Source organism: Tursiops truncatus, chromosome 6 (assembly GCF_011762595.2).
Source record: "Tursiops truncatus isolate mTurTru1 chromosome 6, mTurTru1.mat.Y, whole genome shotgun sequence".
NCBI lineage: Eukaryota > Metazoa > Chordata > Mammalia > Artiodactyla > Delphinidae > Tursiops > Tursiops truncatus.
In genome coordinates, this window is record NC_047039.1 from 8973405 (window position 1) to 8999456 (window position 26052).

The following is a 26052-nucleotide window of genomic DNA, read 5'->3' on the forward strand; positions in this document are numbered from 1 at the left end:
CGTGGACAATATTGAATGTATCTACTGTTAAGTGCAGACCATGTAGAGAAGTGGCCGGGTTCATCAAAAAGAGGGTTTTTGTAAAGCCTGTTTATTTTTTTAAGTCGGTTTTGAGCATTTCTATTTTATCACCCTTCACATGGTTTTGGGGAACCCAAATTGTATCAAGGTCTCATGCCAAAACAAGCCAAAAGTTGTTTTCTTTACCTTTTTCCTCCATGCACCATGATTTAAATGATTGTTTCAGTGTCATTTTAAATGTTTTCTTGTGACATGTACTGACGATAAAAGTCATCTTGACAAAAAAAAAAAAGATTTATACATGAATCAGAAAGTATTTATTTCAATTTTGTACCTTTCCATTTTAATACATTATAATGTATTGACTCAACTGAGATATATAAACAGTTCATTTTAATAACATGTGTGTACGTGTGCCTTTTCCTTTGTTCATGGAGGGGGAGGGACAGATGAGTGTGGAGTGGAAAACTCTGGGTGCTTACTGGCAGCAGTGTAAGCTGAGGTGGCCTCTGACTGGACCAAAGGCTTCTCAGAAGCAGCTGGCAACCCCCAGGAGAGGAAGAGACCTTACAGGGGACGGGGGTGGGGGGGGGGTGGGGGGAGGTCAGTGGGTGGGCCCTTCAGGCCCTGGCCACCTCCTGATACGCTGATACCACCCCCCCTCTCCAGGTAGGAAAAACCCCAGACCCCAGGCTACTGGCTCTTGGAGTCCGAATGCAGGCTGGCAATCAAAAGTTAGGATACGGGGCCATGTAGGGGACAAAAATCCTCCCTAAAATTGTGTTTACCTGCTTTGCTAAATGGTTTCATCAAAGGCAATGTAGAAGACCCTTTCCAGCTACATGGAGAACATGAGTCTAGAATGTCAGGGTCTTCCCTGTGCCGTATGGATTTGCACTTGGGGGTCTGTGATTCTGGGCCCTCTTTTCTGTGTTACTCGTAAAGACAAGTTCGGCTGTCTTGGTCCCTAGCAGTTGGAGTTGGGTGAGGGGCTAACTGGGTGAACCACTGTCAAGTTCCTACTTACTGACCACACACACACACACACACACACACACACACACACCCCCACGACACTCTACTCCCAACACACCACCCATCAGCCCCAGGCCCCCGAGCAAGTGCTGCTGAGGCCGGTTAGACTCACTTCTTCTGTGCCCTGCCCCGTCCCTCAGCTTTTCCACCTCGCTTTCTTCCTTCCAGCTCCTTCTTAACTTCCTGTGTGGTCTGGGCCTGGTCTGATCGCCTCTGTCCCCAGATTTCAGTCCATGCATTTGACTTGTGGTCCCATGAAGACCTTGAGTGCCACAGGAAGGGAGCGCTCAACCCAGGACTGGGAGTGCCTTGCACACGATATCATTATACAACGAAAATAGTGACACCACCAAATGCTGGAGAGGCTGCGGAGAAACCAGATCACTCATACACCGTGGATGGGAAAGTGAAATGGGGCAGCAACTCTGGAAAACATTCTGTCAGTTTCTGGGAATTCCCCAGTGTCCAGTGGTTAGGACTCAGCACTTTCATGGCCGGGGCCCCGGGTTCAATCCCTGGTCGGGGAGCTAAGATTCTGCAAGCCACGTGGCTGCGTGGCCAAAAAAAAAAAAAAAAGTTTTGTCAGTTTCTTACAAATTTAAACATGAATTACCCGATGACTCGGCAATTGTACTCTTGCGCATTTATTGCAAGGCAATGGGTATTTATGTTCACACACGGGAATGTTTGCAATAATAGTTCAGAACTGGAAACAGCCCAGATATCCTACAACAGGTGGATGATGAAACAGTGATACATCCATACCTGGGAATGCTGCTCAGCAATAAAGAAGGTACAGACTGTTACACATGCGGCAACTTGGATGAATCTACAGAGACCGAGACCATAGATGGCTGGCCTGCCTGCAAATACTGCAGATGTCATTTTAATCAGAAGAGAGTTGCAAAGCCATATGACTGACGTCTTCGCATTTGAAGCTTCCCTCTCAGATATCTAGAAATTTCCACAGAGTTGTGTCACAGGCCAATGCCAGGCAGGGCTGCCCGAATGGAGCCAGACAGGTGGTCGTGGTGTCTGAGCACCTGGGGCAGGAGAGGTCCTCAAGAAATCAGGGACCAGAAAACCAAAGAAAGTCGAGCCAGGATCAAGAAGTGGGAGCCTGGAGGTCAAAGATCCCCCAAAGGGAGAAATTCAGAAGTAGGAGCTGGAAAGCCACAGAGAATCAAGGTTGAGGGGAGTCTGAAGTAACATGGACTCGTGGCAGAGCCCCCAGGTCCACAGGGTCCGCTGCTGTACCGCTGGGCATCATTCCCAACGGTTCCCTCTTCGTCTGTCTCTGCCTCAGGAACATGCTAAAAGTGTCCAGTGGTTTCCAAAATGTTGACAGATTACTGTCACCTGTGCCCGTGACAGGTTTCTAGTGTGTCTTGGATTGAGTGGATAAGATGGGATTAAATTTCCAGGCAAGATATTTATGTCTGTTCCACCAGACAACACTTCTATAGGGAGCATGCATATTAATACATAGGATATATATATATTTAAACTATTGTGATATAATAAAGAAGTAACGTGTTATTATGATTTAAAAGTTCTGATGATATACAAATATGTATTGCAGAAAATGAAAAGTCTTCCATAATTCCTTTCCCCACTCCCCTGAAAATGCCAGTATTAAGAGTTTGGAATATAGTCTCCCCCAGTTTTTCCATGCATATGCTAACTGTATATGTATGTATATATAGACTATTATATATACTTTTTATTTTTTAAAGTGGAATTTTAAAAAATGGGGTTCCTACAGCTTTGCGAATGGTATTATTTACTTAATGGTATCTCTCATAACAAAGTTTTTTAAAAGAGATCAAATGTGAATGAACTCTGTGTAAGTAAAAGGTGACCCTAAAACACTTATAGAGATTTCCCTAAAGTAAGATGGTGGCCTTGGTGTGCAGTTAAAAAACAAAACTGTGTGCACTCAAATACAGACAGAGCCATTTCTCGAGTTCCTTCTCCATGCCAGACACTGTCCTCCAGTACTTCAGAACTTCGTTTAAGACATTCATTAAATCACTTCATTTAATCAGCACCACAACCCTTTGAGGCAGGTACCAGCATTATCCTTATCAGCTAGATGTGGAAAATGATGCACAGGACATTTAGGGAGCTGCCCAAGGTCAACAACTGGTACTCGGTAGGAGATGAGAGAGGACCATGAAGAATAAGGACGGGGCAGATTCGACCCAAGACCTGCCCGTAATTCTCAGGGTAAACAGCCATGGCTGCCTACAGTATTATAGTGCTGTAGCCCACAAGGTGTCCTCATGTGTTTTCTACCTAATCCTCCCAGCAACCCCATGGGATAGCAGATGAGGAATCAGAGAGCAGACATAACTTGCAGGTGTCAGAGCCAGATCTGAACTCTGTAACTTTGGAGCCCATTCTGTTAATTACTGCACCAAGGAAAATCATGGTGGGGGGGACAGACCATGTGGACATAGCTCCCTGGGCTGTGCACTGCTTACCCAGAGAGCAGCAGAAGCCGGAAGGAAGATGCCAGAGGGGTCAGGGAGAGCCACAGTGAGGCTCGGGGAACCTCCTAGGGGATCCCAGGGTGTCCATCATCACTGCCATGGTGCAGTCCCTGCCTGATATGATGCTTTCCCACCCTCAGGACAGGGGTCCTCGGCCAGCAGCTCAGGTCTGGAAACCCTCTCACGTGGTGACCAAGTCAGCCCATCCTCCTTCATCATCCAACTCCAACCCTGTGTCTACGCATTCCCTTTGCAGGCATCTCCCTGCCCCCATCCCCCATCCCCCTCCCCACTACCACCTACAGTCCTAAAACTATCTCAAGACAAAGAGACTGAAGTGTCACCACCTTGCTCCAAAACTAGAGAAGGCTAACCTGAGACAATAAAGAAAACGATCATAAGGCAGTCAGGAAATCAGATTTTTTTCCCTTTGATGTCATTAGGTGATTTGATCTCTGGACACGATGTTCCATTGTTGAGCTTTACAGATTTTGTGGAGGCTAAAGCTTGAAGTCATAACATTTTTTTTTTCCTTCGGTACGCGGGCCTCTCACTGTTGTGGCCTCTCCCATTGCAGAGCACAGGCTCCGGACACTCAGGCTCAGTGGCCATGGCGGGCCCAGCCGCTCCGCGGCATGTGGGATCTTCCCGGACTGGGGCACGAACCCGTGTCCCCTGCATCGGCAGGCGGACTCTCAACCACTGCGCCACCAGGGAAGCCCTGAAGTCATAACATTTTGATAAGGAGGATCAACAGAGGAGGAATTGCAGGCCAGAACTGCTGCCGGGGAGCCGGGAGGTGTTCCTGGACTAGGGTCAAGAGAGAGTCTTCCCTGCACAAAGCAGTTGGCTAGGGTTTGTCTTCCTATTTGAGCTTTGACAACAGACAAAGACTGCAAGAGAGGACAAGATAAACTACTCGGGAGGCCTGGAGGATGAGAGTCCTGAGTTGGCATTCACTGGCTTGTCGACTTAAGAGAAACAGTATCAGCGACACATTCCCCTACTCAGAGGCATAAGCAACAGAAATGGGGTGGAGTTTAAAGCGGATCGCAGGGGGAACAACCTGGCAAAACCAGACACCCCCCGCCCCCTCCCCCAGGATGGGTAAATAAATCTCAGCAAGACATCAAGCACCCATTTCTAGGGTACTGGATCTCAGGGTGGGTAGGTGCTTCTCAACTTGTGTTCCTTGTGGGGCCTGAGGAAGATTCGGTGAGGACCGCAGGAGAAATCCTCCAGGGAGAGATGAGCCTTCCACTCTCTGGGTAACAGCAACCGGATTGGATTAAAGTAATTCTCTGAAAGTCTTTTAGATTTGGAAATAATCTGAGATCATCCTTTTTTTCATAGATTGAAACAGTGATATCAAAAGAGGTGAAATGACTTGCCCAAGGACTCACCCCAAGCCGGTAGCAGAATTTAGGCTCTGTCATGTTCTCTGACCGCTCCCCTCCCCTCCCCCACCCCACCCCAGCCCTGCATTGTGTCCCACTGGTGCCTCTTTAGGAATGAGCTAAATTCAACTGGCAAGATTCAGCTTTATTTCTTTTATAGATAAACTGTTAGTGACATATCTGGAATAGAATATAAAGATGTAATGCAACACATTAAGAATTCCTTTCTGTGACTGCACAGAATGTGTGGCTAGTTTTTACAATTGTACGCATGTGAACGGTGTGGGGATGGGAGGGATGGACATGAGACTTACCAGAGCTACAGAAAAGAAGGAGGGCTTCCCCAGTGGCCCAGTGGTTAAGAATCCGCCTGCCAATGCAGGGGACACGGGTTCGAGCCCTGGTCTGGGAAGATCCCACGTGCCGTGGAGCAACTAAGCCCGTGCGCCACAACTACTGTGCCTGTGCTCTAGAGCCTGCGAGCCACAACTACTGAAGTCCATGTGCCTAGAGCCCGTGCTCCGCAACCGGAGAAGCCACCGCAATGAGACGCCCGCGCACCGCAACGAAGAGCAGACCCCGCTCGCCGCAACTAGAGAAAGCCGGCCTGCAGCAACGAAGACCCAACGCAGCCAAAAATAAACAAATTTAGTAAAAAAAAAAAAAGAAGGAGTAATCATCGGTCTCTAATAGTGGTCTTCACTTGCCTGAAGGCAGGGGAATAGCATAGATGACTTACCTAAATACCTTCTTGGTTCAGTTCTTTGAAATATTTTGAAAGCGTTTATCACCATCACTTTATAAAGTGTTCTTCATAAAGCACTTTTCTTGAACAGGAAAAAAGAAAAGAGTATATTTTAACCCTGAGTTCACTCATACCTTTGGTTGTTTAATGGCCTGCTACACAAAGTAAGCCCATCATCATCCGCGTCCTTGGAAGCTTGTTAGAAATGCAGAATCTCTGGCGCCATCCCAGACCTGCTGAACCAGAAACTGCATTTTTAACAAGATCCCCAGGTGATTCACCCAAACATTAAAGTTTGAGAAGTCCTGCTCTATGCGGGTCTGCCATGAGACTGAAGAATAAGATGGAATGTCTTACACTGAATCACCTTATTTTTAAAAGTGCAATATCTACTCCCAGCTGACAATTTTAAAATATCAAGATTCTGTAATAAAAAAAACCCTCCAAACTTAATAACAGCTCTTTTTAGTGGATGATCCTTATAGATATTTCATAGACACACGGAATGCTGGAGTTGGAACAAACCTTGGAAACCGCGAGTCTACCCAGCATCCACCCAGATGCAGTCCCAGGCTTCCCGCGCCCCGCCCATTCGCCGCCGCGCGGTCCGGGAGCGAGTCGCGCCTCACTGACGTCAGCAGCGCGCGCCCTCGCGCCTGCAATTTGCCGGGCTTGCGAGGCTCGTGGTTCTAGCTTCTCCGCGAGACCGCCGAGCGGTATCCACCGTCGCTCAGGTCCCGAGGCCCGCGGTGTCACAGGGTCGGCGACATGTCGATGCTGGCTGAGCGTGAGTGTTGGGCTCGGAGGCCCGACCGGGCGCGAGGGTGAAGGTTCCGGGTGACGCGGCGGCCGGACCGAGTGGCGGTGGGCACCGGTCGCCGCCGCACGGTGGGCCGGGGGATGCGGGGGGCCGGGGTCCCGGACGCCCTGCTCGGCTTGCCCTGGCTGCCGCGGAGATTTCCCAGCCCAGCCTTCCCCGAAAGTTAGCTGCGGTCTGCTGGTGAGAGACTGCGAGTGCCCACTTGGGATGCTTGTTCTCACGTTCAGACCTGAACACGCGAGTGGTGGGTTCGAATGGGGGTCCGGACACCGGTTGTGGGAACCCGGACTGGCTCTTTCACTTCCCCGGGCCTCAGCTTCCTCTGGTTAAAAAGAGGCGGTTGGGCCAGCAGAATCTCTTCAGGCAGTGAAATCCCGTTCTTGAAAGTGTATTGAATCAAGAAAAAGAAAAGCAAAGGGGTTAGAAGCATCAAACACAAGAAGTTAGCGTTTTTTAGGGGAGGCGGGGCTAATGAGTGATTATAAGTAAGACAGTGGCGGTTTTGACTTTAGTAGTTGGAATTACTAACACTCTACTATGGAAGGAATGTTGGCCTCAACGCCCCACCCTGCCTCAGTTTGCCTTTGACATTTCCCATCACTTTGTGAAGTTCGTTAATTCCCTCCCTCTGGAGAGGCTGTTTAACTTCTGAACGATACCTGTAGCTAAGGCTGCCGGCCACCAGATGGCAGTCGTGCCTTGGTCCTGAAAAGCCGGCCGGTATCTTTGAAAGTGTCTGGTGAGCCAGGAGCAGAAACAACTGCTAAATTTTAACAGACCCAACAGACGCTACACAGGGATTCCATGAAATAAATGCTGTCGGCATCCTCTAAGGGGGTGGAGGAATGGGAACACAAAACGGAGTGGGTAAGGCACCATTCACATTTTACAGGGGCAGAAATTGAGGTTCAGAGGAAAATAATTCACCCCAAGGTCATTGAGGTAGAAAGTGACAAAATTGATCTAGTTATCGCTATATCTTTACGTTCTTGTCACCAGGGTCAGCAGATTTCTATTGTTTTTTAAACAGGGACTTAAAGAAAAGAGTGTGTTTTAGAGTGTGACCCTGTGGGCTCTATTTCTTCATCTGTGTAACCAGTGTGGCTAAGATTTCTTGTGGTTTTAATATTCTTTGATGTATGCTTAGTTCAGCGTGCACTTGAGAACATTAGCCCTGGCTCTGCTATTCATTTATGTTTCTTTCCCTGATCAGTTTCTCTGGGGCTATTAAAAACTTCTTTGATTATGTTCATTACTAGGTTGGCTTAAATCAATGAGATGGTGAACGTGAAAATAGTTCAAAGTATGAAATGATATACAGATGTGAAGTGCCATCTGTGGACATCAGCAACTCAAGCTGCATAATTTCATGAGAATATTTTCCGTTCTCTTCCCACCATGACTCCAAAATTTCAAATCTTTGACATTAATAGTATATAATATTTTGTGTTTTTTTAAACAATTTACTAAATTAATGTCAGTGGCATCCCTTATGATTAGATATTTGGGACTGGTGTTCTTATTTTAGAAATGAGAAAATAGAAGCATAGAAAAGTCCCAGTCTGCCATTTCACTACCTAGCAGTTATTTTCTCTGATAGTTTATAAAATTGGGATAATTCTGTAGGTACAGTTTTATAACCTACTTTTTTCCCCTAATTAATCTTAGTGAACATTTTCACTTCAGTAAGTATGCTAATTTCCTTTGTTTTCTCTTGCCATATGGACTATATTTTGTTTTCTTTCATCTTCTCCACAGTCACTTATCCCATTTTTAAAATCTAGTAGTTTGCTTTGTTTCTCAAAAACATTTTTTATCCTGCATTTCTCTAGTTATCAAATATTATTTTATTGGTTCTCCCCTATGTAAGGTAAGAAATCTCGCTTATATAAACGTAAGAGAAGAATTTCATTTATCACTGTCACTTTTCAGTCCTTATTTAATTCAGAGTCTTAGACCCATATTTTATCAAGATACTACTTTTTTTCATAGACTCTTTTCAAGACCAGTTTTTGACACTTGCAGTTATTACATTTTCTAATCAAATGACAACACGATAGTTAATGGATTTCATTGCATTAAGATTTTATGCTGCAGTTGCTGTAACCTTGAATATGTCTTGAATAATATTTTAATAAGAATATATGAATGATATATTTTTTGAGGTCTTGAATATCTGAAAGTGTCTTGGGGCAAAGAAAAAAAAAATTCTGTCCCTGGCTCTTGGAACTCAGCACACTTTTCAGAGTAAGCTGAATCCTGGCATAAACCTTATGGAATTAGGCCTGGCAGCTGTTGTGTGCAGGGCTGTTTATTGGGGTTACCCTGGAAGTATCCTATTAGATCTCCATGTAGGAGGAGTCCCTGCTAGAGGATGGTTACCCCCGCCCCGCCGCCGTCATCCCAAGGAGTGATTGTGCAGATTCAGGGCACTCTACCCTGAGCGGAGTAGCTGCCCTACTCTGCTGGGTGAGGCTACCTGCCATTTCCCTGGGGAAGAGGAGCTGACCTCGCTGCCTCTCCAGTCTTGTGTCAGCATTAGAGTCTGCCGTATAGACGTTTGTGACATAAACTGTATGCCGTCTTTGTTGCAGAGGGTGGGTGCAGTCATTCTCAAAAATGTCTCCTTCATACAAGCCCCAGTCGGAGACCCTTGGCAGACACTACAGTAGAGACATGAACTCTGACACACACCAGGAAGCAGCCTTACAGAGAGAGAGGCTTGGTTAACAAGGCCCATCTTGTATGCTGTTCATTAGCTGAGTATTTACTAGATAAGTGGTAACGTAGTCACATGTAGCATTTTGGGGTCACCTTTTTTCTGCAAAGCACTCTAAATTGGAGCCCAACTCATTTTTCTTTGTAAGAAGTCTTTTTCTGCCTGCATGCTTAGTAAAGGTTTACTTATTTTTGCTAGGGTGTGGATAGTTACAGGTCTCTATTGATTTTACATGCAGTACACTGAGCCTCTCTGACTGGAGGCTGTTATTTTTATACTCGTTAGGAGACTGCCACGGCGTGAGCAGCTGTTGACAGTGAGATGCTCTGCTTCCATTGGTGCAGTAGGTGAATGATGATGACACCTGACCTCCAAATTCCCCGCTTGGCCAGAGTTTACTTTTGGGTTTCATATGCTTGTTTAATAAACTTTTGGAGTTCATTCTCTCTGCCATAATTGTCCTTAAAACTATAGCGATAAACTTGAGTTTCTAATGGTCAGTTATTTATATATATTAAAAAAAAACTTGTAGGGACTCAAAGCAGTTCCTCAATTCAGTTATCTTCCTTCCTCTTTTTTTTATCTTTCCCCTTTTCTTGTCTCCTTTCTTCAGCCTCCCCTCCTTTTTCCTTTCTCAGTCATTCATACATTCATTCATGTTTTTCCTGAATGCTTGCTGTGGGCAAAGTGTTTTTCACTTCTTGCAGTGAAGCATAGGAAAGAATAAGACATGGGTGTGAGCCTTAAGGAGATTATGGCATGATAGCAACCATAAGAGATGGATAGAAACAGCCATAATACAGAAGAATGTTAATTAAATGACCAAAAAAAGCAGCAGGTAATTTACTGTGTGAGTTCAGAAAAGGGGTCATATGGCTTTAGGGCGTTTCTGTGAGAAGGGATGATTAGTATCTGTAGGTTGCACGGAGGGTGACTCTCCCCAAGATCATGACTCGTATGCTGTGAATTAAAAATAAAAGCTTTGGAGTTGGTAGGACCTTGGTTTGTATAGACTCTGTTTTTTGCTTGGGGGCATTAGGAACGTTCTTTCTGTAGGCCTCAGATTTTCTCATCTGAAAAGTGCAGATCTCTCCTCATTGGGTTACTGTGAAAATTGAACCTGAGAATGTATGCATGGCATTTGGCACTTAACGTATGTCTGTGATGACTGCTGCTGGTGATAGTGACACTGGTGTCACAGGTGCCTTAGGTTGCTGCCAGTTGCTGAATTGGAAGGCCCAGCTGATGGTACCTCATGTGTTTCGATTTGTCACATTTGGGGGAATATTTTTATTTTAACCTTATAAGGTCAGTTTGTATGTTCAGAATATACAGTTATTGGGGAAACCAGGATAAATGATCCAAGCTGATACTATCCATTGGATGCCAAATCTGCATCTGTATCTAATAAAACATAATGTTTGTTGTATTTATGCAAGTATCGTGTGTATGCATTAGGTATGTGTGTACTTGTGAGGTATTCTCCAGGTTTGAAAGATAAGTTGCTAATGAGATAATTTGTCATTTACAGGTCGGCGGAAGCAGAAGTGGGCTGTGGATCCAAGAAACACTGCGTGGAGTAATGATGACTCCAAGTTTGGCCAGAGGATGCTAGAGAAGATGGGGTGGTCTAAAGGAAAGGTATCTTGGGGAAGAGCAAAGAAATTGGAGCCAGGCAGAGAGATTTCAGATCAGGAGAATACATCTTCCTTAGGAGACTGGGAGAAATTTATTTTGGATCAATAAGTGATTTTGGAGAAATAATTAAATGATAATGACCTTGTGATGATAGAGTTAGAACTGAACATAAACGTCAGCTGTCTTTGTTTATTGTTTAACCTGCTGTGATTTTCATAAATGGTGCCTTTTAATTAGTTGCGTTTGGAATCATGCTTAACCATCAGAGTTTTATGTTGCTTAGAGTAAGATTTTATTCACCCTTAAAGCTAGACTACGCATTTTCTCCTTTTTCTCACATTCCCTTTATTCCTGACTCACGTAGGACTTCTGCTGATATCTCTGCACTTAAACGGTTCTTGTCAAGGTCTTTAAAGATCTTGCTAAATCCAATGGATCCTTTTTTGTTCTCACATTACTTTATCCCTTAGCAGCACTGGACATAATTGACTTGAAATACCACTGTCTTGGCTTCCACAATACTGCCCTCTCTCCCGGTTTTTCGTCCCACATTACCAGCCACTGCTAAATTTTTGTTGCTGGCTCTTCCTCCTCTAGACTTTTGAGCTTTGGAATTCCTTGCGGTTCAGCCCTAGTCCCTTCTCTGTCCTCATCTCAAGTAGCTCATTTTTATTATAAAACTCTTGATTCCCCCCCGCCCCCCACAAATCTTTTTCTTCCCAAGTTTTCCCCATTTTTGCAAATAACACCCTATCACCTTACTCAAACCAGAAACCTGGGAGTCGTGCTTGATTCCTTGACCTCTCTCACTTCCCGAATCCCCAGCCATTATTCCTCTCTATCCGGGGCCCCATCCTGGACCAACCACCACCATTGCTTGCCCTGATCAACGCAGCAGCCTCTCAGCTGCCTCCCTGACTCCCTTCTTTTCCTCCTCTGGGCCATTTGCCATACAGCAGCCTTAATGAGCTTTTAAAATACAGAAATTAGATCATGTCATTCCTTTGCTTAAAAGTTTGGTGGTTTCCCATTGTTTTAAAAAATAATATCCAAATTCTCCCCATAGCTTCCAAGGTCCTTAAGGTCTGGCCCCTTTGTATCACCTTATTTTCTCCATCCACTGTGCTGGAGCCACTTGGGTGCCATTTAGTACACCAGGCGCTCTGGGACTCTTTACAAATGAGGGTTAATGATGCGGGGGACTTGGGGTCCCCTTCCTCAGTGTTGTTTTGTAAAATTATTTAATGGAAAGCACCATAGACTTTAATGCCTCTGATGGGCTTCTGTTAGTTTGGCAGTAGCACTCTGCTTTTGAGCATCAGAGAAAGGATGTTCTCCTTAGTGTTTCCATGGTCCTTGAAGTGGGTCACAGGTTGCAGGATTGGCATTCATTATTGTAAGTGCATCCTTGATATTACAGAATCTTGTAAGAATCCATTAGACTGTGTCCTCTTTGAGAACAAGGATAATGCCTCCTAGATGTTTAGTGATTAATCAAACAGTTGATGAAGGAAGAGAGGTATTTTTATACCTGATAAAAATGCTAACTCTCTTTGTGTTTAATCTCCACAGGGTTTAGGGGCTCAGGAGCAAGGAGCCACAGATCATATTAAAGTTCAAGTTAAAAATAACCACCTGGGACTAGGAGCTACGATCAATAATGAAGTGAGCAACAGCGTCTGCTGGGGGTTTTCCTTGCATAATTGATATTTTTGTCAGTGTAAAAAATTTAATCCAGTCAAATTGATTGATCAGTTTTAAGCTGTTCAAGCGTGTATCATACATGTTTTCGATAACTAAGGAGCCCATAACTAAGCTGCTGGGCATCTGTAACGTGTCATCGTTTTGCCTCATTGCCCTATGGGATTCTTTACTTGCTTATGCATAAGAGATCCAAAGTAGCTTTATTGCTGAACTTTGCAAAAAGTGTTCTTTTTAAAGAAATATTAATTTCAGGACAGAGAGGAATTTTCATCTTTACCTGCGTTGTAATATTAGCTTATATTGTTAAAATTGGTGGCATTTCATTTTGGAAATACTGAAAGGAAGTGTCTGTCCCGTTGTCTGACTGTTGGTGTATAGCACTTGAATTTATTCACATTTCCCCTTAAAACACTGACACTTTGAAAATATGACCCTGTAATTAAAAGTTCATGGCTTACCCTGCCTTTCATTTTCAGTATCATTGCTCACTGTAGAAAGGATCTAAACTGAAAGCTTTGTTCTTACATTTCTGCAGCCAACAGAATCTGGTAGGAAATCTGGGGAATTACTTTAGGTAAACTGGGTTACATTGCTTAGTTCAATAGCTCAGAGTAGTGGACTGGAGCAGCTAAAATTGTTTGGGCTAACAGCTAAAATCTTAAACCACTAAAGGAAGAGTTTAACATATACATGTTGTCAAATCATCATGTTGTACACCTAAAACTATTATAATGTTATATGTCAACTATATCTCAATACACTTGAAAAAAGGGGCAGGGAGGTGTTCTATTTCTGAGGACAAAATCCAAGACCAGTACTTCAAAATGTTTGGAATGTCACACACTTACTAGATGGAATGTTTAGCAATATTGTCTATTTTCATCAATTAATAAACACACCTTGGACAATTTAAAAAAAAAGAGTTTATGTAAGGTTGATTTTGAAGGTAGTTTTGAAGAGGTGGATATACAGATACACTTAACTTTTTAGGAGAAGCATTGCCCGGTAAACCTATTCAATATACCTTAACCTTAAGCATTCTTTAAAAAGTACGCATGAGGCAAGTTCCCGAATTGAAACCCTGCTCCCCACAGGTTGATATTGTTTTGGAGATGTTCATTCTCTTTTAAAGCTAGGTCGTCTTTGTTACGATGAGCTTATTAACTGAGCCCCTTATAAATGGGTGCTGATTGATTCAGGGAAGCTGGAGTCCTTCTTCCTCCCGTCCCCACTGCTGTTTTCTGAAATTGGGCTGGATGCAAGCAAGCAGAATTGGGCAAAATATTTTCAGCTCAAATGAGCAAAGAAGAGAGCCCTCAAATCTGTCACTGCTTTTTTCCTTTGACCTACATAATTTTCCCATAGTGAGAAAAAAAATATTTTATTTTGCTTTATTTTAACATTTAGCACACAGGTTGCCTGTTGTTTATTTGACTATAAGTTGACTTGATAAGTCACCTACATTTGAAGTCAGGGCTTAAGCTTCCAAGCTCCTCATTTTTAATAATGATATAGATAAATTACATTTCAAATTATACTATTTCTTTTTCATTCAAATTTATAAAATAATATTTTGGTGAAACATTTAAAAATTCACATTAACTACCAGATTTCCCTGATTCCAATATATATCTTATCGCAGCTTAGGTAGACTACAGGCTTGTCTCTGATTGAGTTTTTGGCATTTTCAGGACAGCTGGATTGCTCATCAGGATGATTTTAACCAGCTTCTGGCCGAACTGAACACTTGCCACGGGCAGGAAACAGCAGGTAAGGAAACTTTGCTTTTTATCCATTGGCTTGTAGAAGACGTAATCTCGATCTAAGATGCTTTTATCAACTCTTTTTTACTGTAAGCATCCTATATCTGAAAGTTAATCGATTGTAGCTCTCACAAATAGTCATTTCTGTTTATGTTTTAGGGATATTCTCATTGAATTAACCTTAGTCATAAGCAAATACTTTTTTCCCCATTACGAGTTTGAGAATGATAAGGTAAAGCTTTTATTCAGTTTACATTTCTCTGTTGCCTTTCCCTTATCCCAGCCTGACGATGTCCGGGGTCCCGCAGTTCCGGCCTTGGCCCTCTCTCATCTTTCCTTGGCCCTGGCTCTCTTCTTACGCCCTCCAGTCTCACGGGGCGATGTGTGGTGACCGCTGCCACACTTCCCTCTACTCCTTCACCCTCTCTCCTGAACGCCCTGCTCAGTGTCTGCATTCAGGGTGTCATCGACTCCTGGCACCTAGCAGGTCCAGACTCCAGTTCTGTACCTCCCCCACCTGCACCCTGCAAACTGTTTGACACCCGTAGCCCACAGCCTGTTTTCTCCACCATCTTCCCCATTTCAGTTGATGTCAACTTCATCCTTCCAGCTGTTCCAGCCAAAGAACTTTTTCCACTAGGAAATTTTGTTGGTTCTACCTTTACAATATATTCAGACCCTGACTGCTCCATGTCACCTGCACGGTAAGCAGCATGGTCTGAGCAGCTGTTATCTCTTGTCTGGATTATTGCAGGAGCCTCTGAAGCCGGTCTTCTCAGCCATGGCACTGCTGATGTTTTGGGCTAGATAATTCTTTGCTGTGAGGCATGTCGTGTGCATTTTAGAATGATTGGCAGCGTCCCTGACCTCTACCCGCAAGGTGCCACTAGCACCCCCTCCCCCTAGTTGTCGCCACCGAAAATATCTCCAGATAGTGCCAAGTGTCCCCTGGGCAGAATGCCCTGACAGGGAGCTGCTGCTCTGAATTGATCTTTCTCCGTCCACGCGCAGACTCCTCCAGCGTGTCTCAGCCCAACAGCCAGAGTGATTCTTTTAAAATGTAAGTCCGTTTGTGCTGCTCAGGATAAAAGCCGAAGCCCCTGCAGCGGACTCGCAGCCTTACACAATATGGACCCTCTCCCTTTCTGACTTTGTCTCCTACCCTCCCCCTTCTTACCAGTTCCATCCTGACCACACCGACTCCTGTACTGGTTTTTGAATACACCAAGCGTGCTCCTGCCTTGGGGTTTCGCACTGGCTCCTCCCTCTCTCTAGAACACTCTTCCCCCAGATAGCTTCTGTGCACCTTCTCAACAAGGTCCATACTCAGTTGCCAACTTAAAACTGCATCCTGTTCCTTAGTTCCGTTTTTGGAAGTCAATTGAAAATTGGTAAGAAATAGCAGCATGAGAATATTATTGAGAAACATGTAGTAAGGAAAATGAGAAGAACCAGCTAAGAGTGCGGGGTCAGGGGACAGGGCAGGGAGTCGCTGCACTTTTTGTTAACAGCTTTGTTGAGGTGTAATTCACAGGCCTACCATTCACCCATTTACAGTGTGCAATTCAGCAGCTTTTAGTATATTCAGAGTTGTCACCAGAACCAATTATGAAACATTTCATCACCCCCCAAAGAAACTCTGTACCCAGTAGTATTCATTCCCCACTTCCCCCAGCCACCCTAGGCAACCATTGATTTACTTTCTGACTCTAAAGATTTGCCTATTCTGAAATCAAAACTGCAATGAGGTATCACCTCACACCGGTCAGAATGGCCATCATCAGAAACTCTACAAACAGTAAATGCTAGAGAGGGTGTGGAGAAAAGGCAACCCTCTTGCACTGTTGGTGGGAATGTAAATGGATACAGCCACTATGGAGAAGAGTATGGAGGTTCCTTAACAAACTAAAAATAGAACTACCATATGACCCAGCAATCCCACTACTGGGTATATATCTGAGAAAACCATAATTCAAAAAGAGTCATGTACCACAATGTTCATGGCAGCTCTATTTACAATAGCCAGGACATGGAAGCAACCTAAGTGTCCATCGACTGATGAATGGATAAAGAAGCTGTGGTACTTATATACAATGGAATATTACTCAGCCATAAAAGGAACGAAATTGAGTTATTTGTAGTGAGGTGGATGGACCTAGAGTCTCATACAGAGTGAAGTAAGTCAGAAAGAGAAAAACAAATACCGTATGCTAACACACGTATATGGAATCTAAAAAAAAAAAAGTTTCTGAAGAAACTAGGGGCAGGACGGGAATAAAGACACAGACCTACTAGAGAATGGACTTGACACGGGGAGGGGGAAGGGGAAGCTGGGACGAAGTGAGAGAGTGGCATGGACATATATACACTACCAAATGTAAAATAGATAGCTGGTGGGAAGCAGCCACATAGCACAGGGAGATCAGCTCGGTGCTTAGTGACCACCTAGAGGGGTGGGATAGGGAGACGCAAAAGGGAGGGGATATGGGGATATATGTATACGTATAGCTGATTCACTTTGTTATAAAGCAGAAAGTAACACACCATTGTAAAGCAATTATACTCCAATAAAGATGTTAAAAAAAAAAGATTTGCCTATTCTGGACATTTCATATAAATGGAATCTTGCAACATGGGTCTTTTGTGACTGGTTTCTTTCACTTAGCATAATATTTTCAAGGTTCATCCTTGTTATAGCATGTATCAGTACTTCACTCCTTTTTATTGCCACATAATAGTCCACTGTATGGATATTCTACAGTTTGTTCATCAGTTGAAGGACATTGGGTTGTTGTCACTTTTTGTCTATCTTGAATAATGCAGCTTTGAACATTAACTTACAAGTTTTTGTGTGGACATATATTTTAATTTCTCTTGGGTTTATACTTAGAATGGAATTGCTGGGTGATACCAGCAGTGTATGAGGGTTTTAATTTTTCTGCATCTCAGCCAATACTTTCTATTATCTGTCTTTTTGATTATGGCCATGCTAGTTGGTGGGAGTGGTGTATCTAATTGTGGTTTTGATTGGCATTTCTATAATGGCTAATGATGCTCAACATCTTTTCACATGATTATTGACCATTTGTGTGTCTTCTTTGAAGAAGTATCTATTCAGATTTTTTGCCCATTTTTAAACTGTGCTATGTGTCTTTGTGGTTGACTTGTAAAGATTTTTAATATATACCAGGTACAAGTCTTTTATCAGACATACGATTTGCAAATATTTTCTCCAGTTCTGTGGGTTGTCTTTTCACTTTCTTGAGGGTATTATTTGAAGACTAAGGATACAGAAATAGATAAAAAGACTCATTCCCCCTCTGAAGAAACTTCAAATCTAGTGTGAGAGAAAGAAATGAAGTAAATACCAAAATAACTAGATCTCCCAATTTTTTTCAGTTCCTGAATAGTTGAGAGAGAGTAGCAAAGATAGGAGGGATTTATTTGAAAATTTATCCAAATCTCTTTGTTTCCTAAGCTTTTTCTTTCCCGTCAGGTATTCATAAGTTTGCATTATTGATGACTTTAGGTGGCTTCTAACACACAGGTTTGGATACTGAATGTGCTGTTGGGTTTAATAAAGTAGACACAGCTGAAGAAAGTGTAGACCATAGATTAGAAGGTAGTATCCGTAATGCAGGTGTGAAAGGCGAAAAGATGGAAATATGGAATAGAAGTTTAGATGGAGGATAAAGTGAGAAAATCTAATATCTAATAAAAGTTCAGCAGCACAAGAAGAGAGAGGATGGAACAGAGGCAAAATTTAAGGAGATAGGGGCTTCCCTGGTGGCGCAGTGGTTGAGAATCTGCCTGCCAATGCAGGGGACACAGGTTCAATCCCTGGTCTGGGGAGAGCCCACATGCCGCGGAGCAACTAAGCCCGTGTGCCACAACTACTGAGCCTGCGCTCTAGAGCCCATGAGCCACAACTACTGAGCCTGCCTACTGCAATTACTGAAGCCCGTGGGCCTAGAGCCCGTGCTCCACAACAAGAGAAGCCACCACAGTAAGAAGCTGCTCACCGCAACTAAGAGTAGCCCCCGCCGCTCACTGCAACTAGAGAAAGCCCATGTGCAGCAATGAAGACCCAACACAGCCAAAAATAAATAACTAAAATAAAGTTTAAAAAAAAAGAGTTCTGACTGAATGGTACTTTGAAAAAAAAATTTAAGGAGATAAGGGCTGAAGACTGTCTAGAACTGGTGATAAAGCAAATCCACAGATTAAGAAAATTGAGAGAATCCATGCAGATTACATTAAAAGTCTCTACTCGCAAATGTAATAACAGGTGTGACAACATAGCATCATGGCAGAACAGCATACACACACACACACAAAAGAGCGAGAAGATTCTTAATGCAGCCAGAGACAATATACTTCTTATCTTCAAAGAAGCAACAGTTATATATGAAAGCAGAGTTCTTAACAATGGGAGCCAAAGACATTGGAGTAATATATTGAGGGAAATATAACTGGCAACCTAGACTTTTACATTCAGCAAATATATCTTTCAAGAATAAATTTTCAGACAAAAAGTTTACTATCAGTAGGCCATAAATAAAGGCAATTTCCAAGGATGCACATCCTTCAGTCAGAAGGAAAGAATACTTAAAACACTATCTGTAGTATCCCCAAACTGGCCATAACCCAGATGTCCGCCAACAATAGAACAGAAAAGTAGACTGCCACATTTGTAAATACAAAGAAATGAAGAATAAAGTACAGTTACATGTGAGAGTATAGGGCAGGGTTTGGCAGACTTTCCACAAAGGGCCAGATAGAGATATTCTGCAGACCGAAGCGTCTCTGTCACAACTGCTTGGCTGTTGGAGTATGAAAGCAGCAAGAGATGATATATAAACAAATGGATGTGGCCATGTTCCCATAGAACTTTATTTACAAAAGTAGGTGGTGGGCCGGATTTGGTCCACAGGCTGTAGTTTGCTTCTGGTGTCGAAGACTCTCATTAACTCAATGTTGACTGAAAGAAGTGGGACACATAACATGCAGTGTGATTCCACTTACATAGAACTTCAAATGGAATGCAGAAATATGATATTTAGGTACTAGACTTGGGTGGTAAAGTTATTTTGTTACTTTGTTAAAACAAAGTTATTTTGTTATAACTTTTGTTATAAAGTTACTCGTAGTAGAAATGAGTACTGTGAAAGTCACAACAGTGATTACCTTTGGGGAGGGGGAGGGGTTTGGGATTGAGAAGGGGCTCATGGGGAACTCCTGGGCTGTTATTCTTGTTCTGTTTCTTGACCCAGTTGGTAGTTACACAGGTATGTGAGTACATTGTGCTTTAGGCACTTTCTATGGCTATTACCCCCTCTCCCCCCAGAATGGTTAAAAGCAGAACGAAAAGTAAGGGGAGGGTGGTTATCCCCAAAATCATGGTAATGGTTACTCTTAGGACAATGGTTCTCAACTGGGGATGATTTTGCCTCTCATGGGATATTTCACAATATCTGTGGACATTTTTGGTGATCACAACTGGGGGGATGTTACTGACATTGATTGGGAGAGGCCGGAGATGCAGCACAGCTGTGTCTCTCCTCCTTGCCCTGAACAAATTATTCAGCCCAAAATGCAGTAGCTCCGAGGCTGAGAACCCCTGTTACAGAAGGAAGAGGCACAGGGGTGCAGGATGCTTCTAGATGCAGGTAGTGTTCTGTTTCTAACCCTGGAGGTGGTAACGAGGGGTTTGCTTTATAACTAATTGTACAGACTTCAAGTACTCCTACGTGTGGTGATGTTTGTGGTGATAAAAGATTCCTGAAAATTGCATGGGCCCTTTTCCGGAGGTAAAACATGGCAAGTGTAATTTATGTCATGTTAAACCTGTAATGAAGGTTAACTAAAGAGTACGGCTGCAACAATTTGAGTATCAGGAATCAATGTCTACCTTAATGAAAATCTGGTGTTGTATAATGGCCATCACTTTTCGTAAACAGGTTCAATGACATGATTAAGGTGTCAGACTTGAGGTGGCCTTTACTGTGACCATCGTCATGGAGGCAGAAGCTCTTGAGTTTGGGTTCTTTTACCTAGAGGCATTCACAGGTTCATTTTTTTTTAAATAAATTTATTTTATTTTTATTTATTTATTATTTTTGGCTGCATTGGGTCTTCGTTGCTGCACACGGGCTTTCTCTAGTTGCGGCGAGTGGGGTCTCTGTTGCGGTGCGCGGGCTTCTCAATGTGGTGGCTTCGCTTGTTGCGGAGCATGGGTTCTAAGCGCGTGGGCTTCAGTAGATGCAGCACGTGGGCTCAGTAGTTGTGGCTCACGGGCTCTAGAGCACAGGCTCAGTAGTTGTGGCACACGGACTTAGTTGCTCTGTGGCATGTGGGATCTTCCCGGAGCAGGGCTCGAACCTGTGTCCCCTGCATTGGCAGGCGGATTCTTAACCACCGCGCCACCAGGGAAGCCCCCACACGTTCATTCTTGAACAGGGAAAATTCTCACCTTGTTTGGTATCATAACTTTCTCCTTTGATGTACTGAGTTAGAGAATACTTTGTAACTTTTCAAGTGATAGGGTTGCCCAGAAATTATCACACCAGGATTCCATAGAGGAAGGAGCTATGAGATTCATTTTTGGAGCTGTGGAAAAGAGAAAGCAGATTTTTGAGCAGTTTGCTTTTGAGATTTGACAGTGATAGCTGGAAAGTTACTTTTTTCCAATTTGATGGTATCTTGATTACTGTTTGCTAACTGAGAAATGCCATTGTAATAGGCATGAAAACCCTGGTTCGGGACAGGTCCCTTTGTGCTGATTGCCCAGGCTGAGCACAATCACTGCAGCTGGGCCTTCCTGATAGATTCCCGCAAGGGCGGTCAGGGAAGTGTTGAAAGTGACTCGGGGAAGCCTGTGTTATTTGTCAGGAAGGTGGCGAGGGCATAACAGACTCCAGGTGGTGGTGCCTGTCCGTGTGCAACCCCATCCACTGGTTCACCTGTGCAGGCTGAGTCTTTTTCTGCGTGAGCCATAGAAGTGTAGTAAATCATTAACTGAGTTACTGATCTATAGGTTAACTTCCACCTCAAGACCACTAGAGGGTGCTGCACCCCTGCGGTAGGGACAGGGCTGTTAGCTCTGCCTCCGTCTCACTCAGTACAGTCCAGCCTTTAGAATAGTCCTTTAACAGAAAAGCTGGCCCGGAAATGGATCAGGAGAGCTGAGATTATTTTTCTGCCAAGTCATCTTTGGTAAATACAGTATCTTCATCCAAATGAATATTTGGTTTTATTACTTGAATTAAAGCTGACAAGCAGATGACACGATAACCTAGTAACATATTTTTCTGGTATAATAATATTTTTAGCTCCTTAAGATTGCTTACCGAATCAACACAGTTTGCCTTTCAACTAAACAGAAATTCTATACTATTCTCTTCGTAGAATCTTGCAAAGATTCTAGAAATAACCCTTATTCCTTTGTGGGACACAAAAACCTCTATATTCTTTAAAATTTCATTTTTAAAAATTATCCTGTCTCAATTAGTTACTCTCAGCCTCAATCCAGCTTTTTGATAGACTTATCTCATGGTTTAAGAAGTGCTTTTTACTTCTGTCAGGTATCTTGTCCCTTGTGATTTTAAATATTTTGGAAATAAACTGGGATGCTGATAACCTGTCGTCCACAGAGGTGTGGTTTAGGACAGGCATCTTCAAATTGTTTTGCTCCCAGGGCTCCTGAGGGAATTTCGAAAACCAGTATGCCCTATCTCACAGTTTTAGATCGACATCTATAATGTTTTTAATCACAGCTTTAAATAGTTACAAAGAATATAATACCTGCCTATTGGGAAAATTGACATTTTAAAATAAAAGCATTCCGTCAGTCCCAGATGTATCCAGTGGATGTTAAATCCCAGAGCAACTTGATATCCATGGTCATCTCTTTAGAAATAGAAAAGTAAGTCCTTTAATATGCAGAGATATTATGTTTCCTAGTTTCTTTTCCTCTGAAATATTTCCCTTGTATATATCCCATAATATGTTAATATTTTTTTTTTGCTTGAACTTTGAAAAATTCATTACCCTGTCATGTTTCTCCACTACAAAACAAATACATATAAATTTTGGGTTTATTTCTCATAGCCCCAAGTCCTAAGGGTAAATACCTTTACTTTGGATTAGGTTGTCTTTATTAATTAGTAGATTGTAAATACACAAAACCAGGAAATAATAAATTTTGATAAATAATTATTAGAACAGTAAAACCTTTTTGGAAGTACTGGGTTTGCGGCTTTGAATAAAGGACGCCTCCATGACACCAGTACTGTGGCTTGTTCCTTATTGATCCTGGTGAGAGGAGAGCTGTGCTCCCCTTGTGTAAAGTGGGAGGAGGACGCAGGGGAGAAGCAAAGAAGGAGGACCAGATTGATGCATCCACACAGAACAGAGCAGCTTTAGGAAAGCGTGTGTGTGGACAGCCAGGTAGAAACTGCTCCCCTAGGACGTGTCCGGGCTCGGGTTTGCTCTGGAAAGGCTGTGTGCTCGGAAGGTGGCGAAGCTCCCAGGAGGTTCTCACGTCCCCAGAAGTGTGAGCGCAGCTCCGCTGGCACACAGTGTGGAGGTTAAGGATGTGTGCTCTCATGCAGATCTTCCTGGGTTCCAGTTCCGTCATAGCCACCGCCTTGATGGACCTTATTTTAGCCCTCTTGCTTCAGTGCCCTGTGCAGTCGGTTTATTAGTCCTAGCAGCTACCTTCCAGGGCGGTTGCCGAGATGGAATGCAGGATGGCACAGAAAGCTTACAGCCCAGCGCCTGGGTAAAAGCCACTTCAAGCTGGTACTGTGCTTGGTAGTTTGTGTTTGGAACATCAAAATTGAGACTGTTGGGCTTCCCTGGTGGTGCAGTGGTTGAGAGTCTACCTGCCGATGCAGGGGACACGGGTTCGTGCCCCGGTCCGGGAACATCCCACATGCCGTGGAGCGGCTGGGCCCGTGAGCCATGGCATCTGAGCCTGCATGTCCGGAGCCTGTGCTCCGCAACGGGAGAGGCTGCAGCAGTGAGAGGCCCGCGTACCGCTAAAAAAAAAAAAAAAAGAAATTGAGACTGTTATGTGCTATGTAAAGTGTTTGGCCACAGAAAAGAGCAGAAAGTTTCCTGGTGGGATGTTTTTGAAAAAGTCCCAATCTTGGGACTTTTGATCTTGGGAAGTGACCGCGGAGGAGAATGTTTCAGGTTGTTGATGTGATTAAGCTGTGCTAGGCATTGTCTGAAAGCTTGAAACATCTACCTTAACATTGTTCAGAGCCTTGCTATGTAATTTACACTTTGCTTTTGAAATGACTAATTTCCTGGGAGGGATTACCCTTAGCTAATGTGTTTAATGGACATGTGCTTGTTTTGCTTCACTACTAAGGTGAAAATTTCCTTTTTTCTCCTTTCTCTAACCTCGTATTTATATTTCCTTATGACATAACCATAGGAAAATTCAGTCTCTTTTCTACCTATGATGTGCTCTTTCTGCTACCTAAACTTGACAAATAGATAAAGATGAGGGAACACAGGCAGCTACTGAGATTCCTGTCACTGACTCTCACCCCAGATCTACGTGCTCTGATATTTCAGGCAAAGGACTAAGACTGCTTTCTGGCTCACGTTTTCCTGTTTTGTCAAAGGAGTAACCACATGAGTTTATTCCTCAATGATTTGTTTTTGTTGTTGCTTTTGTCCTGAAAGGCGAGCCTCCAGTGAAATCTGGTGTTTGAGGCGGTGGCTCAGTGCCAGCTCTGCGCCTTCACGCTCTACCTGATTAGCATCTCTGATCTGTTTTTGATTGTCATTAATCTATCTTACCTTTATTCACTTTTTAAAAGAACTTTTTATTTGGAAACAATTATAGACTTACAGGAAATTGCAAAAATAGTAGTAGAAAGAGTCCTGAATACCATTCACCCAGTTTCCCCCAACGGTGACATCCAAGGTAGCCGTAGCATAACATCAAAACTAGGAAATTGACACTCATGTTGACTATTAACTAGAACGCAGACCTTATTCAGTTTTCACTATTTTTTTTTAGCCTTCATTCATTTGTGTGTGTGTATGTGTGTGTGTGTAGTTCTGTACAATTTTATCACATGTATAGATTCATGTAGCCACCACCACAATCAAGATACGGAATTGCTTCATCACCACAAAAGAGCTGCCTCATAATGCCTTTTTGTATTTACACCCACCTTCTACCTCTCCAACCTCCAAACTCCACTTTCATCTTTGTCCCTAGAAACCTTTCATCTGTTCTCCATCTCTGTAGTTTTGTCATTTCAAGAATGTTATAGTCTCAGTGGATCATATAGTATGTAGATCGACCTTTTCATTTAAGCATAATGCCCTTGAAGGCCATCTAGGTTGTTGCACAGTATCAACAGCTCCTTCCTCTTTATTGCGGAGTCGTGTTCCCATATAAGGGAGTACCAGAATTTGCTCAGCCATTCACCCATTGAAGGAATTTTGGGTTAATTCCAGTATTTTACTATCACAGATAAAGCTGTCATGAACATTCATGTGGAGGTTTTTTGTGTGAACAGAAGTTTTCATTTCTCTTCTTCCAGGATGTTATAAACTTATGGAGAATAGCCCTGCCGGATCCATGGTACACAGTTTAAGAATATTTCTGATCATTTTTAGAGTTCAGTAATAAATAATGGGTCTCATAGGATTTTATTTAAATAAGACTGTGTCACTGTAAGAGAATGAGAATGGAATGCAGAGAGTTTAATGTAATGCTTTTCATGCTTTTTTAAAAGACTCCTCAGACAACAAGGAAAAGAAATCTTTCAGCCTTGAAGAGAAGTCCAAAATCTCCAAAAACCGTGTTCATTATATGAAATTCACAAAAGGTAAAATTAAGCATTTCTTTCCTTGTTTGAAATCTCTGTGTTCACACTGGATTTCTTAAAGCATTTTTAGCTCTTCACTAGCATCACTTGTTTTACTTACAAAATGGGGAAGGAGGGCCGCGCTGACTGGATTGATCTAAAGCAGCGCTGACGTTTCAGCTCTTGCTGTGAGTCACCGGGGGTCTTGTTAGGATGCAGATGCAGACTCATTCGTTCTGAGGTGGGCCCCAGGTTCGGCTTTAGACTATGTACGAGTCCTTTGGTAAAAAGCTGAGTGTGGAAGCTAACTTGCTGTTTAGAAGAGAAAAGGGACTTTATGTGGCTAGATCAAAAAATTTTAATTTATCGCTCAACATTTTTATTTACATGTTCTTGTTTTTCAGAGCTTAATGTTAGTGTTGAACAGCTCCTAAAATGTGCCAATTTAGAGAATTATGCGCCATGTTGAGATCTCCACTATGAGAAATCTCACTCCCGAGTTGACTCTTCTATTATTCCACACCGTTTCTGTGTTTCATGCAGTGTTAACTTAGGTGTTCCATGGTCATTGCAAAAATAGTGTTAGAAAACATGTCTTCCTTCATCACCACCTCCCCACTCCCCAGTGCTGTACCTACACGGTCAGTCGTGGGTGCAGGTGTCCTATTTAACCACTAGGTGGCAGTCTTGTATTGGAAAGAAACCATTTAACTTGAACTCATCAACTCCCCATTTGTTTTCCCATGGAACAGTGTTGTGTACTAAGTGTACTTTTCAGGCATAAAACGTTATTTATTACATTAATATACTTAAAGTGTAAGTATGATAACTATGTTATCTAGTCACCATTTGATGGTTGGTCTATGGGAGAGTGGAT

The 26052-nt window shown here is 43.1% G+C and overlaps 1 protein-coding gene across 2 annotated transcripts in view; it reads left to right on the forward strand.

Annotated features, from left to right (window-relative positions):
* Positions 1–6322: 6322 nt before the first annotated feature.
* Positions 6323–26052, forward strand: part of SOX7 (SRY-box transcription factor 7) — a 118830-nt gene continuing 99100 nt past the window's right edge. For both annotated transcript variants that reach the window (XM_033857571.2, XM_004310577.4), the window contains exons 1-5: positions 6323–6480; positions 10764–10873; positions 12443–12535; positions 14266–14344; positions 25104–25196. In XM_033857571.2, coding sequence (XP_033713462.1) covers positions 6462–6480; positions 10764–10873; positions 12443–12535; positions 14266–14344; positions 25104–25196 — 394 coding nt within the window. In that variant the 5' untranslated portion in view covers positions 6323–6461. The remainder of the gene's footprint in view (positions 6481–10763; positions 10874–12442; positions 12536–14265; positions 14345–25103; positions 25197–26052) is intronic.